This window comes from Lepidothrix coronata, unplaced genomic scaffold (genome assembly GCF_001604755.1).
Source record: "Lepidothrix coronata isolate B3197 unplaced genomic scaffold, Lepidothrix_coronata-1.0 Scaffold18, whole genome shotgun sequence".
NCBI classification, from domain to species: domain Eukaryota; kingdom Metazoa; phylum Chordata; class Aves; order Passeriformes; family Pipridae; genus Lepidothrix; species Lepidothrix coronata.
The window spans coordinates 509029-524568 of NW_016690198.1; the positions used below are offsets into that span (position 1 = coordinate 509029).

The 15540-nt window shown below is 36.9% G+C and overlaps 1 protein-coding gene across 11 annotated transcripts in view; it reads right to left on the minus strand.

The window, feature by feature from the left end:
* Positions 1-15540, minus strand: part of KIAA0825 (KIAA0825 ortholog) — a 251553-nt gene that overhangs the window by 209279 nt on the left and 26734 nt on the right. For 9 of the 11 annotated variants that reach the window (XM_017807305.1, XM_017807304.1, XM_017807297.1 and 6 more), the window contains one exon: positions 7269-7408. In XM_017807305.1, the coding sequence (XP_017662794.1) occupies positions 7269-7408 (140 nt within the window). Of the gene's footprint in view, positions 1-7268; positions 7409-8027; positions 8073-15540 lie in introns of those variants that run through there. The other 2 variants (XM_017807308.1, XM_017807299.1) reach the window with 2 other exon arrangements.

The following is a 15540-nucleotide window of genomic DNA, read 5'->3' on the forward strand; positions in this document are numbered from 1 at the left end:
CCAGCAGTGTGCCCAGGTGGCCAAGAAGGCCAATGGCATCCTGGCCTGGATCAGGAACAGTGTGGCCAACAGGACCAGGGAACTGATTCTTCCCCTGTACTCAGTGCTGGTGAGGCCACACCTGGAGTACTGTGTCCAGTTCTGGGCCCCTCAGTTCAGGAAGGACATTGAGGTGCTGGAGCAGGTCCAGAGAAGAGCAACAAGGCTGGTGAAGGGACTCAAGCACAAGTCCTATGAGGAGAGGCTGAGGGAGCTGGGGTTGTTCAGCCTGGAGAAGAGGAGGCTCAGGGGAGACCTCATCACTCTCTACAACTCCCTGAAAAGAGGTTGTAGCCAGGTGGCAGTTGGTCTCTTTTCCCAGGCAACCATCAGCAAGACAAGAGGGCATGGTCTTAAGTTGTGCCAGGGGAGGTTTAGGTTAGATATTAGAAAGAATTTCTTTACAGAGGGGGTAATCAGACATTGGAATGGGCTGCCCAGGGAAGTAGTGGATTCTCTGTCCCTGGAGGTTTTTAAGATGAGACTGGATGTGACACGTAGTGCCATGGTCTCGTAACCGCAGTGGTAGTGGATCAAGGGTTGGACTTGATGATCTCAGAGGTCCCTTCCAACCCAGCTGATTCTATGATTCTATGAAAAGGCTATCTTAAAGAATACAACTTCGTGCTTGAGAATAACCTGAGACTATCACTCTACATAAAACTGGCCAGCAATGACAATAGTTTTGAGAGTTCGTATTTACCTGCTTCTAAAAACTGCTGTAAAAATAAAGTTAACATTCAAGTGTAGTAAGGGTTCTGTTATATAATCATCATGGCTAGGCTTCACGAATGAAGATTTGGGAAGGACTCTACCCACAGTTGCTGCAAGCACGCTGGTGGTTAAGAGGCCAATGTGAGATAGACAAAGTCCAGTAGCAAAAGGCACAACAGAAAGGCTCCTTAGGTGGTATTGACAAGACACGGTGCTTTCTGCCTTGTCTTTTCTCCTTGAGAGTGAACCTGTGGGCATTCTCAAAAGAAGCAGAAGCATTATAGATAGTGTGTCTTCAGGCCTTCCGATTGGAGGCCAGAGTAGACCGATCATGAAGATCAATGTGGCCAAGGCTGAGATGTTGTTTCAGGGAGTCCTTGTATCTCCTCTTTGGGGCTCCTCTCTTGCAGCAGCTGGTGGCAAGTTCACCATAAAGCAAGATCTTAGGGAGGCGGTGGTCCTTCATCCTTGAGACGTGCCCTGCCCAACGCAGCTGTGTTCTCAGTAACGTGGACTCAATGCTTGTGACTGCTGCTTGTTCTAGAACAGATGTATTGGTCACATAATCTGACCAGTGGATTGTACAGAGACAGCGTTGATGGAAGCGTTCTAGGAGTCGCAGGTGGTGGCAGTAAATGACCCATGATTCAGACCCACAATAAAAGAGTAGACAGCACTATGGCTCTGTAAACACTGATCTCTGTACTTTTCTTCAGGTGTTTATTTCGCCAGACTCTTTTATGAAGCTTTCCGAAGGCACTATATGCCTTTGCTAAATTGTTGTCTATCTCTCCGTCAACCTTACTGTCCAAGGAGATGAGGCTACCCAGGTAATTAAACTGCTGGACTGACTTGAGCTCTGATTCGCCAATGGTGATCTGGGGATGATGGAAGACTTCCTGAGGTGCAGACTGATAGAAAACGTCTGTCTTCTTTAAGCTGACTTCCAGCCCAAAAAGCTCAGCAGCATCTGCAAGGCAGGATGTTAAATGCTGCAGAGCTGCTTCTTGTGGGCGACGAGGGCAGCGGCATCAGCGTAAAGCAGCTCCCGGACACAATGATTTAAGGTCTTAGTATGGGGCTTTAGTCACCTTAGGTTGAATAGGCTTCCATTAGTACAGTATCGAATGTAGATACCACCCTGATCATCGAGGTCTGCCGTGGCCCTTTGGAGCATCATGCTGAAAAAGACTGTGAATAGGGTTGGTGCAAGAACGCAGCCTTGTTTCACACCATTCTTTATTAGAAAGGGCTCAGAAAGAGCATTGCCATATCTGACTTGGCCATGCTGATCCTCATGAAATTAGATGATAATTTTAAGGAACTTGGGGGGACAACTTAAACGTTCCAAAATCTGCCATAGACCTTTTCTGCTCAAAGTATCAAAAGCCTTGGTGAAATCAACAAAGGTTACATAGAGTCCTTTGTTCTGTTCCCTACACTTCTCTTGCAGTTGTCTGAGAACAAATACCATGTCTGTGGTACTCTTGGTGGCTCTGAAACCACATTGGCTTTCAGGTAGAAGTCCTTCTGCTATAGAAGGTATTAGTCTGTTCAAAAGTATTCTTGCCAGGATTTTGCCAGCAATGGAGAGCAGAGTAATACCTCAATGATTTGAACAGTCTGATTTATCTCCTTTCTTCTTAGACAAAGTGATGATGAATGCATCATGAAGGTCTGATGGTAGTTTGCCTAGTTCCCAACAGCGCACCACAAACTCATGAAATTTAGCATGGAGTGCTTGGCCCCCATGTTTCCAGACTTCAGGTGGAATTCCATCAACCCCAGCTGCCTTGCCAGTTTTCACCTGCTGTATGGCCTTAAGAGTTTCTCCCACAGTAGAGGCAATATCCAATTCATTCTTCAGCAGTTGTTGTGTGATGGACTGAATTGCTGAGCCTTGAACTACACGGCTAGTACTGAAAAGAGTCTGAAAGTGTTCAGACCATCAATTCAGAATGGAGATTTTATCTGTCAGAAGCATTTTACTATCTGCACTGCGTAGAGGGCTCTGGACCTGGTATGTAGGCCTGTATGCTGTTTTCAAGGCCTCATAGAATCCTCTGTAATCACCCGTATCTGCACATAATTGAATCTTTTCTGCTAGATTGATCCACCACTTGTTCTGTATGTCACGAAGTTTCTGTTGCAGCTTGCTGCATGCAAGATGAAAGGCTACTTTTCTTACATGACAAGATGGCTGAGCAAGGTGTGCTTGGTGAGCAGTTCTCTTCTTTACAACAATTCCTGGATCTCTTGATTGTTTTCATCAAACCAGTCCTTGTTCTTCTTGAAGGAGAACCCTAACGATTCTTCAGAGGACTGCAGGATGCTATTTTTAATATGTTGCCAAAGTGTTTCAGGAGACGGATCTATGGAATGATCTTCAAGCCTAATTTGAAGGTTTGCCTCTAATCTGTCTCTCACTGTAGCTGTTTGAAGACCATTAACTTGGAGTCTCCTCCTTGGAATACCACCCCTTTTAGGTTTGAACTTAAGGTGGAAGTTAAGTTTACAGCACGAACATCTCTCTGTCACACCAAGACATAATCAATGAGGCACCAATGCTTAGATCGAGGATGCATCCAGGTTGTCTTCAGACTATTTTTCTGCTGAAAGATAGCATTGGTGATGGTGAGCTGCTGCTCCACACAAAACTCTAGCAGAAGTCGACCATTATCGTTGCAGTTTCCAACACCATGCTTGCCTAATACTCCTTTCCAGGCTTCAAATTTATTTCCTACTCTGGCATTGAAATCACCAAGGATAATGATCTTATCATCTGCAGGAACCTTTTGGGTAAGGCGGCGCAGGACGGTGTAAAATTTATCTTTTTTGGCAGGGTCAGCTTGGAGAGTTGGGGCATATATACTAAAGATGACACATGTTGTTTGTTGTGTAGTGGAAGGCGTAGGGAGATAATGCGGTCAGAATGACCTATCGGCAGAATTTCAAGTTTACGGACAACAGAGTTTTTAATCATGAAGCCAACTCCTGAGAGATGCCTTTCGGTTCTGAGTTTACCTGACCAATAATAGAGTGTGTAACCAGCACCATGTTCTCTAAGGCTGCCTTCCTCATGGAGACAAACTTCACTGAGAGCAGCAATGCCGATATTGAGACGTGACAGTTTGTGGGCAATTAGGGCAGAACGATGCTCAGGACGACCACTATCCACAGTATCAAGCATAGTTCTGATGTTCCAGCATGTGAGTGTCAGTTTGGGTACACCGTTGGAGGCAGGTGTATGCCTTTGTTTCTTAGACTTAGTTTGACCGCATCAGAAGATGCCCGTTGGTCTGCGGTTAACCAACCGGGTGAAGGGTGGAGATAAGCTTTGGTTAGGTCATCTTTTCTAGGCCCCTCTCCGAGTGGAGCAAGCAGCGCTCTCCTTGAAAAAGGCTGCTTGGACATTCAGGATGCTGCCAAATGCGACTGTCATCTCCGGGGGCAGTCTCAGGCGACCAATGTCCCGAACCTCCTGCATGCAGGGTTGGGTCTGCAGCTTCCAGTGCACCTTTCACCTGCCGTTTCGTCCCTCGCCCGTCGCTACAGGGCTTTACAAATGTGGACATATCCTTCGAGCCTGCGCAATGGATTTTTTAGGTGAGACACAGCATGAGCAGAACTGGACCCACCCTTTACTCCTAAGGTTCATCTGCCAGGGCCTAGTGAGCTTGGATGGTGACAGCAAGGTCCTCAGGACGTAGGTTTAATTAGAGTATCCTTCTCTTGGATGGATGGCCTTACAGGGCCAAGCGAGCTCTGTCTGCCCAGGTTTGGAATTAGAGTTGTCCTTCTCCTAGGATGACTGCCAGAAGTCTAGTGAGCCCATCCTGCCCATGGACATATTTTACTACAGGTCTCTCTCGCACTGCCCACTTACAACCCTCCAAGCAGGACTGCTCTGTCCACCCTCCTGCCTGTCTGGGGACCCCATGGCCCGTTGGACCCCCTCCCCCTCCTGCAAATTGGACTGGTAAACCTCTGTGCACTCTGAAGTTCCTCCTCTCCTGTCCTCCGGGGTTGCAGCCCCCATGGCCGCCAGGAGAAGCCCCCTCGGCATGGTGGGGCCAGCTGGGGAGAAAGCCCCTCAGTGTGGCCAGGGCCGGCCAGGGAGAAAACTGTTATATAATAGTGAATGAATGAACCACTTACTACCTTCAAATTTACAAATAAAACAATGTCATACAGACAGCCTTTGTTTTGTTACAGCACCAAATAGAATTGGTATAATAAAAAAACATGGAAGGAAATTCAACTGCTGAAAAGCATATCTGATTTGCCATGTCACACAATTTAATAAAATCTATTCAGTAGGAAGGCAATAAATGACCATTCAAGTGATTTACAAACTTTTGCCTCACAATCTTTTACACAATGTTTCATTTTTAAATACATATATATGCTATATACAATTGTGTTCATTCTTGGTGGTCTAATAAAAGCATAAATCTATCTGATGAAAAATGGATTGTATTTCAACTATATCACCATAGTACAAAGATCTGCTCTTATCATACCACTCACAAAGATCAATGATAACTTGAAAATTATTTAATTCCATTATACCTTTAAGATATTTGCAATAAAAGGACTCTTTTTAATGTAAAAGTCACATCAGCTGCTGTCACCATCTCCTTTTAAACTCTTCTCCATTTCTGAAACTGACATATTAGAGAAGTAAAATATCAGCTGGTAACTACAGAGCTACTTTTTGGTTTTCCTCGTGAAAATTAGATTAAAAACTAGTTTAGGTGTCAATTCAGCAAAAATACAAAACTTTTCCTGGCAATTAGTTTCATGCTCTCCTTTGATAAAATATCTTTAGGATCTTACAAAACTTACAATGAAAGGTCCTTCTAATTTGTAGGACTAGGTACAAGTCACAATCAGCCTTCTTCAGAACAGTTCCACTGTGATGACGTTAATGTAAAATGTAACACAAAACGGTGACATAAAGTACCACTAAAAGGAATGGACAGCTGGCTTGCTTTCCCACAGCTAAAAGCTTTCTCCACAAGCAGCATACATTTTACACACACTGAAACCAAAAACAGTAGTAAAGCATTAATTCAAAACGTTCATCTTGATAATAATCTTCCTAACTCTAAGGCTGTCTCTGCATAATGACAACAAAATCACTTTTATTTGGTAGTTGAAGAGGTGACAACGGTTCTGCAAAAAATGCTGTTTCTGTTTTTTCCAGATACATAAGACCATAGACACTCAAAACTTAATTACCTGTGTAATTAACTGCGTTATGACATCAACTAAACTCTCTGTAAGTATCTACGTTTCACTCAGGTCAACTGCTGAAAAACTGTAACATGAAATTGTACTATGCAGTGGTCCTCAACAGCATACTTCCCAGATCTTCAATATCATTATTACCCTGGGATTATTAATATTGTAAATACTTTAGTAAACACTAAGTTTTTAAATGAAAATATGAGATGAGAGTGATATAAATAACCCCCTCCTCCCGGAAAATCTCTCACCCTGGCATAACCAATATAACAATAACTCAGAGATGATCTAAGTCAGTTTTCAGCAAGATAAGGCAATGGTTTACTTCCATTCTTCAGAAAGCTGCCTGGGAACAGCAAAGACCTCCTCTCTCAAATGTGAGTGATATTAAAATTATACAATCTTAAAATAGATGTCATGAAGGGAGTTCTTTGAAATCATAAAACTATGTAAGATGCACTGTTATCCAAGGGCAAGGATTTTCAAAATTCAGTATTAAATTATGTCATATGTTTTATCTCTGAATGTACACTTATTTCTTTTAATGGACAATAAGTCTATTTACTTAAGAGCATCTTTCACAATCAAAGTATTAAAAAGGTACTAAAGAATTGAGCCACAAATAAGGCACAGAACCTTGAGCTAATTGTTTTGTAGTCATGCAAAAAATCTGCATCAACAATGAATTCTTTCAGAAGTCCACTGTTTCTATAACATTGATTATTGGAAATCAGTATGTTACAAAGAAGTGGGCAAAGAAATATATTTCAAATTCTACTTAGAAAACTTTCTATTGCAGCACAAGAATTTTAACTGAAATAGGTAATACAACAGATTACATAAGAAATTCTACATATATTAACTTAACTTCCTTGTTCTACTTCCATTACAAATGCTTAAAGAACATACCGAGTTCAAATGTTGCTTTTTGTCAAATTCTGTAGCTCTTTTATAGAATACAAATTCCATCTAATAGTTGTAGGAAACACAACTGTCATGTGAATTCACATTTTCTTCCTTCACTATCACACCTACTGCAATAAAACCTAAGATTAAGATGATTCAGCTGTTAAAAGTACCATAAAGAGAAAGACTATAGCACAATAATTATATGGCATTAAAAATCTGTTAAATGCTCAGGTGGTTTAGATAAAATTACAGTTGAAATATTTATCAGAATTTTAATCTACAACTAGAAAAGGTAAGCCACATTTCTTTGTAATGACTTTCATTAATATTTTGGATACAAATAAAATACTCTTTACCTGGAAGAGTTGTTCTTTATTTTCTCATCAACATCACTCAGGATTTGTTGAAATTCCAATTCTCCAGGAAGGACATTTAACAAACAGTCTAAATTGGAAGAATCAAGTGAATACTCTCCTCCCCATTCCATTTTTAGAATCTGTAAAACACATACAGCAAAATGGTTAAATAATGAAAAAAGGCAGACTAGAAGTACCAAAATGTACAACATTTTGTTCCCTGGAAGTATTAGATTAAGAAGGGAATCATTTATGTATGGAATTATAAAATTAGTGTTGAATAGTACACCTTATACATGCTTCTGAGTAGAGTGCTACAGAGGGAAACCAGTAAAATAAATGCTGAGATAAATTTCATAGTATCTTGCATTTCTTCAGTTTAAAGAAATCAGTTCTTTTACCTTAATCACAGTAGTAGCTTTCTTAATTTTTTTTGATTTAGACAAGTAATTCTCACTATTATAAATGGAAACTAAAAATACATACATTAGAGGGTAAAATTACTTTCTGTGTACTTATAATTTCCGTCCATAACTACTTTCTGGAAGTTCCGCACATCATCGCAAATATTTAAAACATAAAAATCCAGAGTAAAACACTATAATGTATCATAAACCCAGTGTCATCTTGCTTTGTACTCATTTTACTCAACAACTGTGTCGCTAAAACACAGGTTAAATCCACTGGCCTATTCAAACTAATACACTAAATCCCATGAGTCTTTATAGCAAAGCAAAGCATTAGTGGAGTTATATTTACCTGTTTTAGGTCGTTCTTACAACCAGTGATGACTTATTACCAAAACTAAAGAAAAAAATTGCATAAAAAGTGGAAACTTATTAGTCAGTATATCTAATGTCTACTATTTATTATTTAATAATACTATCCATACTGCAGCAACTACATGTGGAACAAACCTAATATTCAGATGCACACAATGTTTGGGCAACAAAATAAATTAGTAAATCCATTATTTTTCTTGCAAGCAATATTTTTCTGTAAAGCAACAACAGTGTTCATTGGTAATTTATCAAGAGGCACTACTAGAAAAACAGACTGAAGTTTTTTGATAGTTTTTGGTCATATAGGAGTGTAGACCTACAAGCAGCAGAACTGCACATTTCTGACTTTGCTCTTACAAAACAAACATGAAGGTCCTTTAAAGTCTAATATCTCGCACTTCTCAATTAACAGCACAACACTATGAAATATTTCATGGAAATACTGTTTTCTTAAATTCTTAAAAGCTACAGAATACCCCTTTGCAAATAACAATTCAAAGACTTTTGACATTTTGGGACGTAGCTGAAGCTCAGTCATCTTGCTGGTGAAAAATGCTTGGATGTAAACCAAATAGATCTTATAAAATATCAAGGAAAGATCAACCTTTGAATATAAGACTTAACAGATGTTAGTGCAATAAAAGACATCATAATTAAAAGTAGAAGTTAAATGGAAAACATTAAACAGTGCTTTACAGAACTGAGATAAAAGGAATACTGAAAATAAATCTCTTTCTTTATGTATGATACTACTTATTATAGACATGGTAACACATCCCTCTTCTCTTCAGAAGGATCTCGAAGAGTTTCTACAGAATGTGATGCTAACTCCATTCAATACCTATAGCTCAAATCCGTCCTTTATTTGACTATTCTTGCAGAACAATATGACTGGTGTAAAAGGAACTGTATAACAGATATATGTTAATGCAAAAATAGTAACAGATTGGAAAAATTTAGAGTTTTCATAAAATAGCTGCACAATCAAAATTGTGTATTTATATTTATTCCTAGCTCTTCTCCTTAAAGGATAGCCAAAAGAAGTTTGTGTTCCTCAGAAAAATATCAGTATAGTTTATTGTCTGAAAAATTCACCATACGAAAAAAATCATTTTGTAAACATGACAGCCTTGTTTTCATGCATGCATTCCTGCAAGACTTCTATGTCATACTTCTTTGGTTCACTTGTCAAAATAGAGCAATTATTTCTTTCAGTCTTGGTTTATGGAAAAAAAGCAACATTTGATTATTCAATCTTTAAATACTGTTTTAGATGGTTAATATTAATTTCTTCTTAAGAAATCTAAGAATTTATCTAATACAAGACTTTCTCTAATCATAGGAAGAAGTAAAATATAAAAATGTTTCAGAAGAAAAAAAGAACATCAAGATAAAAATTAGCACAATTGATCAGAAATTTTGCTGTTACTTAGAGGAACCAGTGTCAGGGCCTTCTGTACGCTAATAGAGTTTAACAGTCTGATGACCTGGACTCTAAGCAGAACTAGGCTACCACTCTGGTGCCTGCCCCACTTGCCTCCCTTGGAGGCATCAGGATGGGCATCAGCAATGTCCCTTCCCTGCCATTTGGCTTTTCCCTCTTCACTCCCAGTGCTCGAAAGAGCAGTCAGTCATTGCTGCTCTCTGACAGTTAGTATGACACAGCCCTCCTCTGACGGCAAAAAAGCCAATGTTCGTTAAGAAAGAATTCCATTTCTTAGAATTTTTATTATTAGGAATAATATGGGAAAAGAACTCTGTTCTGAAACTCCAAATTCTGTCAAAGTATTTAAGATACTAATAACCCATTTTTTTCTATAAAGAAGATTAAACACTTGTTATTAAGCTGCATAAAAAGTATCATTCTGTCATATTTCTGTTTACTATTACAGTGAAATATTGTATATTTTGAGACAAATGGTCCTAGAGAACCTGATTCCAGTGCAAATCTGTAAGTCCCTATCTTAATAGGCCCAGTTCTTTTCAAAACATATTAGGAGTACCATTCATCAACATGAAAGTGATGTAGCTGTCAATTTCTTTGGTAGCTACTCAAGAAATTTAACCTATGTGCAATTTAGCTTAAAATGAAATATTTTTCAGGTCTCTTATTTTAACCCACGGTATCACTGTAACAATTTTCCACTTCTAGTAAGTGTAATGTTAAGAAACGATTTTTACCAAAAACCATTAGGCCTATTAGAAAAAATATTATGGAACAGCCAAGTTGATACAACAGATACTTCTTGCTTTTCCAATTCATATAATGTTTACAACTGAAGAGCACTTTTGCGTGTGTGTATGTTTTCTTTTTCAATGTCAATCAAAAGGAAGAAATGTACTCACAGAAGTCCTATATAAAATTATACTTAGTTCCAATTGGGTATTTCTTCTTTCTGATAAAACAATTCACCTTCCAGTACAAACATACACGGGAAACTCCATGGGATTTCTAAGATTACTTTGTAATGTTTATATTTACTATAATAAGCATTTGTTCTCAGACCTACAGTTTGTAAAAGCAGTGTGTACCTAACTCTTGAATAGATTTTTTATGAGCACTTTTGTTGAATACGCACATCTACACTATATCTCTATGTACGTATAAATCACGATGTTTAATTATAGATTCATAGACATACTGCAGAAATGCAGCTAATAGACATATCCCACTTTTTGACACACATGCTATTTTTTTTAAATACAAGCTATGAGTCCTTCCTTAGACTGGGTAAACATCAATAGGTCATATTTATAACATACAAACTCATTCCAGCATTTTTAGAATCATTGTGTAGTTATTGGTAAATACTCATCACTGTTACTCCTTTATTTCCTTATGCACTTCAGCCAGTTAAGATTCTTGCTATGACTTCAGTGAGTTTCAGATATGACAGGACAGCATCACTCACAGAGAATGTCAGGCAAATTTTGTATTATAGTTGCACAGAACACCTTGTGGGGCAAAAAAAAAAAATCCAAATACAGTTTTAAACTTCAGTCTACCTGGAGTTTTCTCTGAATCAATTGCTTAGCTCTAGAGGAAAATTAATCAGCTGGGCTGTTGGGCTCTTTGAAAAAAATCATAGTACTTATGTGTTTAAGAAAATCATAGCAGAAGTAAAGCAGAAAGTGTAAAGCTAGATATGGTTTCTCATAATGATTGATAGCACTTCAGTAAGCTTAAAACTAAACGTTAGACTTTCATGTGTTTCCAAATGCCCTGTATACATTTATGCAAATGCTAAGTAAAATATGAAGTGTTAGGCAGTATAACATTTCATATGATGCAGATCTGAGGAGACCTGTCTTTTTGAGCACTATAGTACCTACTTGAATAAAATACACAGTAAGTTTTCAGAAAAAAAACCCACAAAAGAAACCATTAATGTTTCAATAAAATCCAAAGGTAGACTTTTATACCCACAGTAACCCACATTACTGTGTATGGAATAATCTGAAGAAATTATCTAATCCTAAACAGAATCTACTTCTTATGCACTGGCAGATATTTAACAGAACCCACAACCTGTGGCATGTAACATTAAGTAAACAAGACTCTTCAGTGGATAAAAAACTAGCAGACTGATATTTTTTGTTCAAATCACTGATTTCTAAATGAGGATTTGTAAAAACTAATCTCATTATTTTACAACTTCACAATTCAGTCTTTAAAGTCATTCTAGATTTAAAGAACTCATGACCTATTATTAATTTCAGTTAATGCCAATGTACTATTTTAATTCTTGTATGAGACTCTTATTTTCAAATACTTCAAATATTACCTTTAGCATGTTTCTAGATAACTTTAAATAACCATTTTAATTGTTAAGTTAAACAGTAACTTGCACATATAAAACATTTAGAAACTATAACCTAAGACATTTCTTAATTTAACAACATTTTTTCCATATATAATATTCCACCCTTCAGCACAAAATGCTTTGACTAGGTACAATCAAAGCACCATGGCTATCAAATTTTCTGGATTATTTTACAGCCAATCTAAATATTTGAGAATGTCCTCTAACATTATACAAGTTTTACCTCTAGAGCTCAGATTCCATCCATATGCAGAACAATAAAAGAAAATTGTTGCCACTAGGCACTATTTTAAAAAAAGGATGTCAATGTATCCACAATTTGAAAACAGGGATATGTCAAACTGCAGCACCATAAGTACAGAAAATTAGCCAAATCATTGAAGCTTTTTTCTGATACTACTTCTTATCTTACAGAATATATCTCTTTATTGCCCTAGCAAAGTTAAAAGGGGATAAGAGAATTGGTAAGATTTTTCATAACTCAGCTTACACTTTCAAACCATCACCTTAACAATCATTTCCTTTATCTATCTTTAGTTGCATAACTGTTTCCAGCTCTTTTATAGCACAGAAGATGTCATCTGTAATCACACAGCAGGCAGCAGCAGTGATGGCAGTGGCCTGAGATACTACTATTCAATCTGAAATTCCTACTGTTTTGAATGTACAAGTAGGCTGAATATTTAATTTTTTTTGAAAACCATGTAGAGCTTACACAAGAAATCCATTTAAAAACTATAATTTCTTGAGCTCTACTCTGACACAGTAAAAGCTTTTCGCCCAATTTTCTGTGGTAAAAATCCTTTAAAATTGTATTACTCTTTAAAATAAAAACTTGTAAAAGAAAAGGAAGAAATTAAAAATTCTTTCTATAAAAGAACATAATCCATATTTGTTTCTTTTAATATGTATTCAAGATCTCTATTTAAATTTTCCAAGTTACCTTTCACCTACTTCCCACACTTTGCTGAAGCATACACAGCATTTACAAAAAGAATAACATATTCTTCCAGTAAAAAAAGACATTTATTGCATACAACCCCCCCCCCAAAACCAAAACAGTCTTCATGATGGTTTTACTTCCTAAATATTTTGAATGCCACAAAGAACTTTGAAACAAGTTTTAATAAAATCATCTTGCATTGTTCACCCTGCAGACTTTCTACATTTGCTGTTGTCATAAACTTACATTTAAATGTTACTTTTATAGTCATCAATTATTATCCACCACACACTTAAGATACGTTCTTTATATTTTTCAAAGAGAGATTCTAAGTATCTCTAATTAAATTTGTAACCCTATTGAAAATAGTTTTTCTCCCAAATTCTGACATTATAACAGTCACCAATAAGAGAGTGGGAATTAAATCTAACTGAAGAAACACAGTCCTCACTGTGGATGAAAGAGAAAGTTGTGCCTTCCATCTAAAGCTGTAATATGAGAATGCAGTGCTCTAAGGCAGTTATAGCAGCCATTGAATCATAATATTGTCAAAAGCCTTGAAAAAGGACTATGAAAATGCACGTTTTTGACAAATAACATATACTACTATTTTTAATATCTATGGGTTTTTCAAACTACGCAGCTTAGTCCTGTTTTCTAGGCATTTCTAGGCACGAGAATTTAAAACTAAAATCATGTGTTCTGCCTATTGTCTCTCCCTAGTTCTTTGAGCCACAGAAAGCGAAATGTTGAGAATAGAAAGCAAAGGAATCAGCACTGCTTTTTTTGGATTTGCTGGTACTTGGGACTGGTAAGAGATGTTCAAAGACAAGAGGAGAATTCTCATTTATATAAACTTAATCAAACACTATTGGTCAAAGGCAGTGACTTCAAAAGAGGAACACGCCATCTGGAGTTGCAATGAAACTCCTGAGTAGTTATGGCAGAAGAAAAGAACAAAGGGTAATGTGATTTCATAACCTTAAGTAAAGAAGAAATGGCCATTTTCTGAGTAGCTCTTGAGTGAAATGGTCCCGTATCATCTTTGTCTCAGTTGGTTATCCTGCAGCAGGAATTCTAAAGTGATCCCAACATCCAAGATTCAACATTTATAAACAAACCACTCTTAGACAAGAAGTCCACAAACATTCGGAATCCATCCACTAAATCTAGTGGCTCTCCTTATCTCCTTATTAGTCGTACAGTTACTAAACACATAAATCTGACAACTGTCTGTATACAAGTGCAAGTTTTTTTTTTCCTTTTCTGGTTTTCCAGATTCAAGATGCCTCTTCTCAGAATTTTTTTTTGTGCCTGCAGCTCTATTATATTTAACAAGTTTTTTTAAGAAAAGGATAAACCTGGTGCAATTATGTCTTCTTTAGGTATGGTTTAAGGCCTTACCAAAAAAATTTCATTAATCAACTTTTCTGCCATTGCCATACACAAACACAGGACAGAATTAGTCTGGCATTCTCCCCAGTTAAGACTACATCAATCAATATAATTGTTAAATGAATATGTTTTATGAATGATGGATGTTTTAGAAATACTTTTCAATTACAACAATAATTACCAACCAGTAGACTAAAGTAATCACTAAAGCACAGAAAAGAGATTCTTAGAAGCCTAATTAAAATATCTACTGTATGTTTTCTTAGAATCTTCTTAGCCAAGAAAATATAAAATATATATAAAATATAAAAGAATAATTTCAAAATATAGTATCTAATTTATTTTTAACTGCTTTAGATGAGGATCATACGTATTGAGACAAATTTGCATAGTGGTATGGGAAAATGTGTGAGAACAACAATTACTTTCCCCAGAAAGACTGAATGGTATTGTGTTTTTTTTCCGAAAGAACAGGAACATAAGGTATGTATGGTGCATCCTCTGCAGAGCTGCCTTTTTAATTGTGGCAATAAGAAATGTTATTTAGGCATTATATTTGAGCTTTCTCACTTTGTGTCACTTTAGAAACTCAGAAAGAAGAGGCAAATCCTTCACAGAACTATGCTTGAAAAAGCAGCTGCTACAGAACTCCTGTCTTGCTTGACATTAATGTCTAAAACTGCACAGATTTATAAAAACTGTACTGAAAGAACTTATCTTTTAACACATCGGTAAAGAACCAAAAGTATATAATTTTCAACTAAAAACCTTACAAATCCATACTAGCTACTTCTATACTAGACCATAAAAGCCTTTTCTTTTCTTGTTTATTGGAAAAATTCTCCATCCTGAGACAATAGTCTTTAACGACTATGGTATTTAAAAAAGAGAAATATCAAGACCTTTAAGGTCTTGTAGCTCAGTATATCAGACACAGAGTCGTTAGAATTTGAACAGGAAATAGCCTTCCAATGAAACTATTATATTTAAAAAGAAATACAAAAAAGGTCTGTGACCACAGCTTTTAAAAGGTAGGCTGTATCAGTCCCTTCATTGCCACACATTCTATTTTCTTTCATTACTACTCAATTTAAAGCTGAGAGCTTTAAAGATGTCCATTATAAAAAAATTAAATACAAAAGCCCTCCACAGAGATGTCTCTTAAGTTGTTCCACGTTTATAGTCACAGTCCTAAAAGCTTATTTAGTACTATAAATGTAATGGATTTGGTTTTTTTCCCCAAATACTATTATTATATTATTACTAAATTCTACATAGGGTCATATGAAACATTTCATTGGTAATTGTAAATGTCCATTAAAGATAAT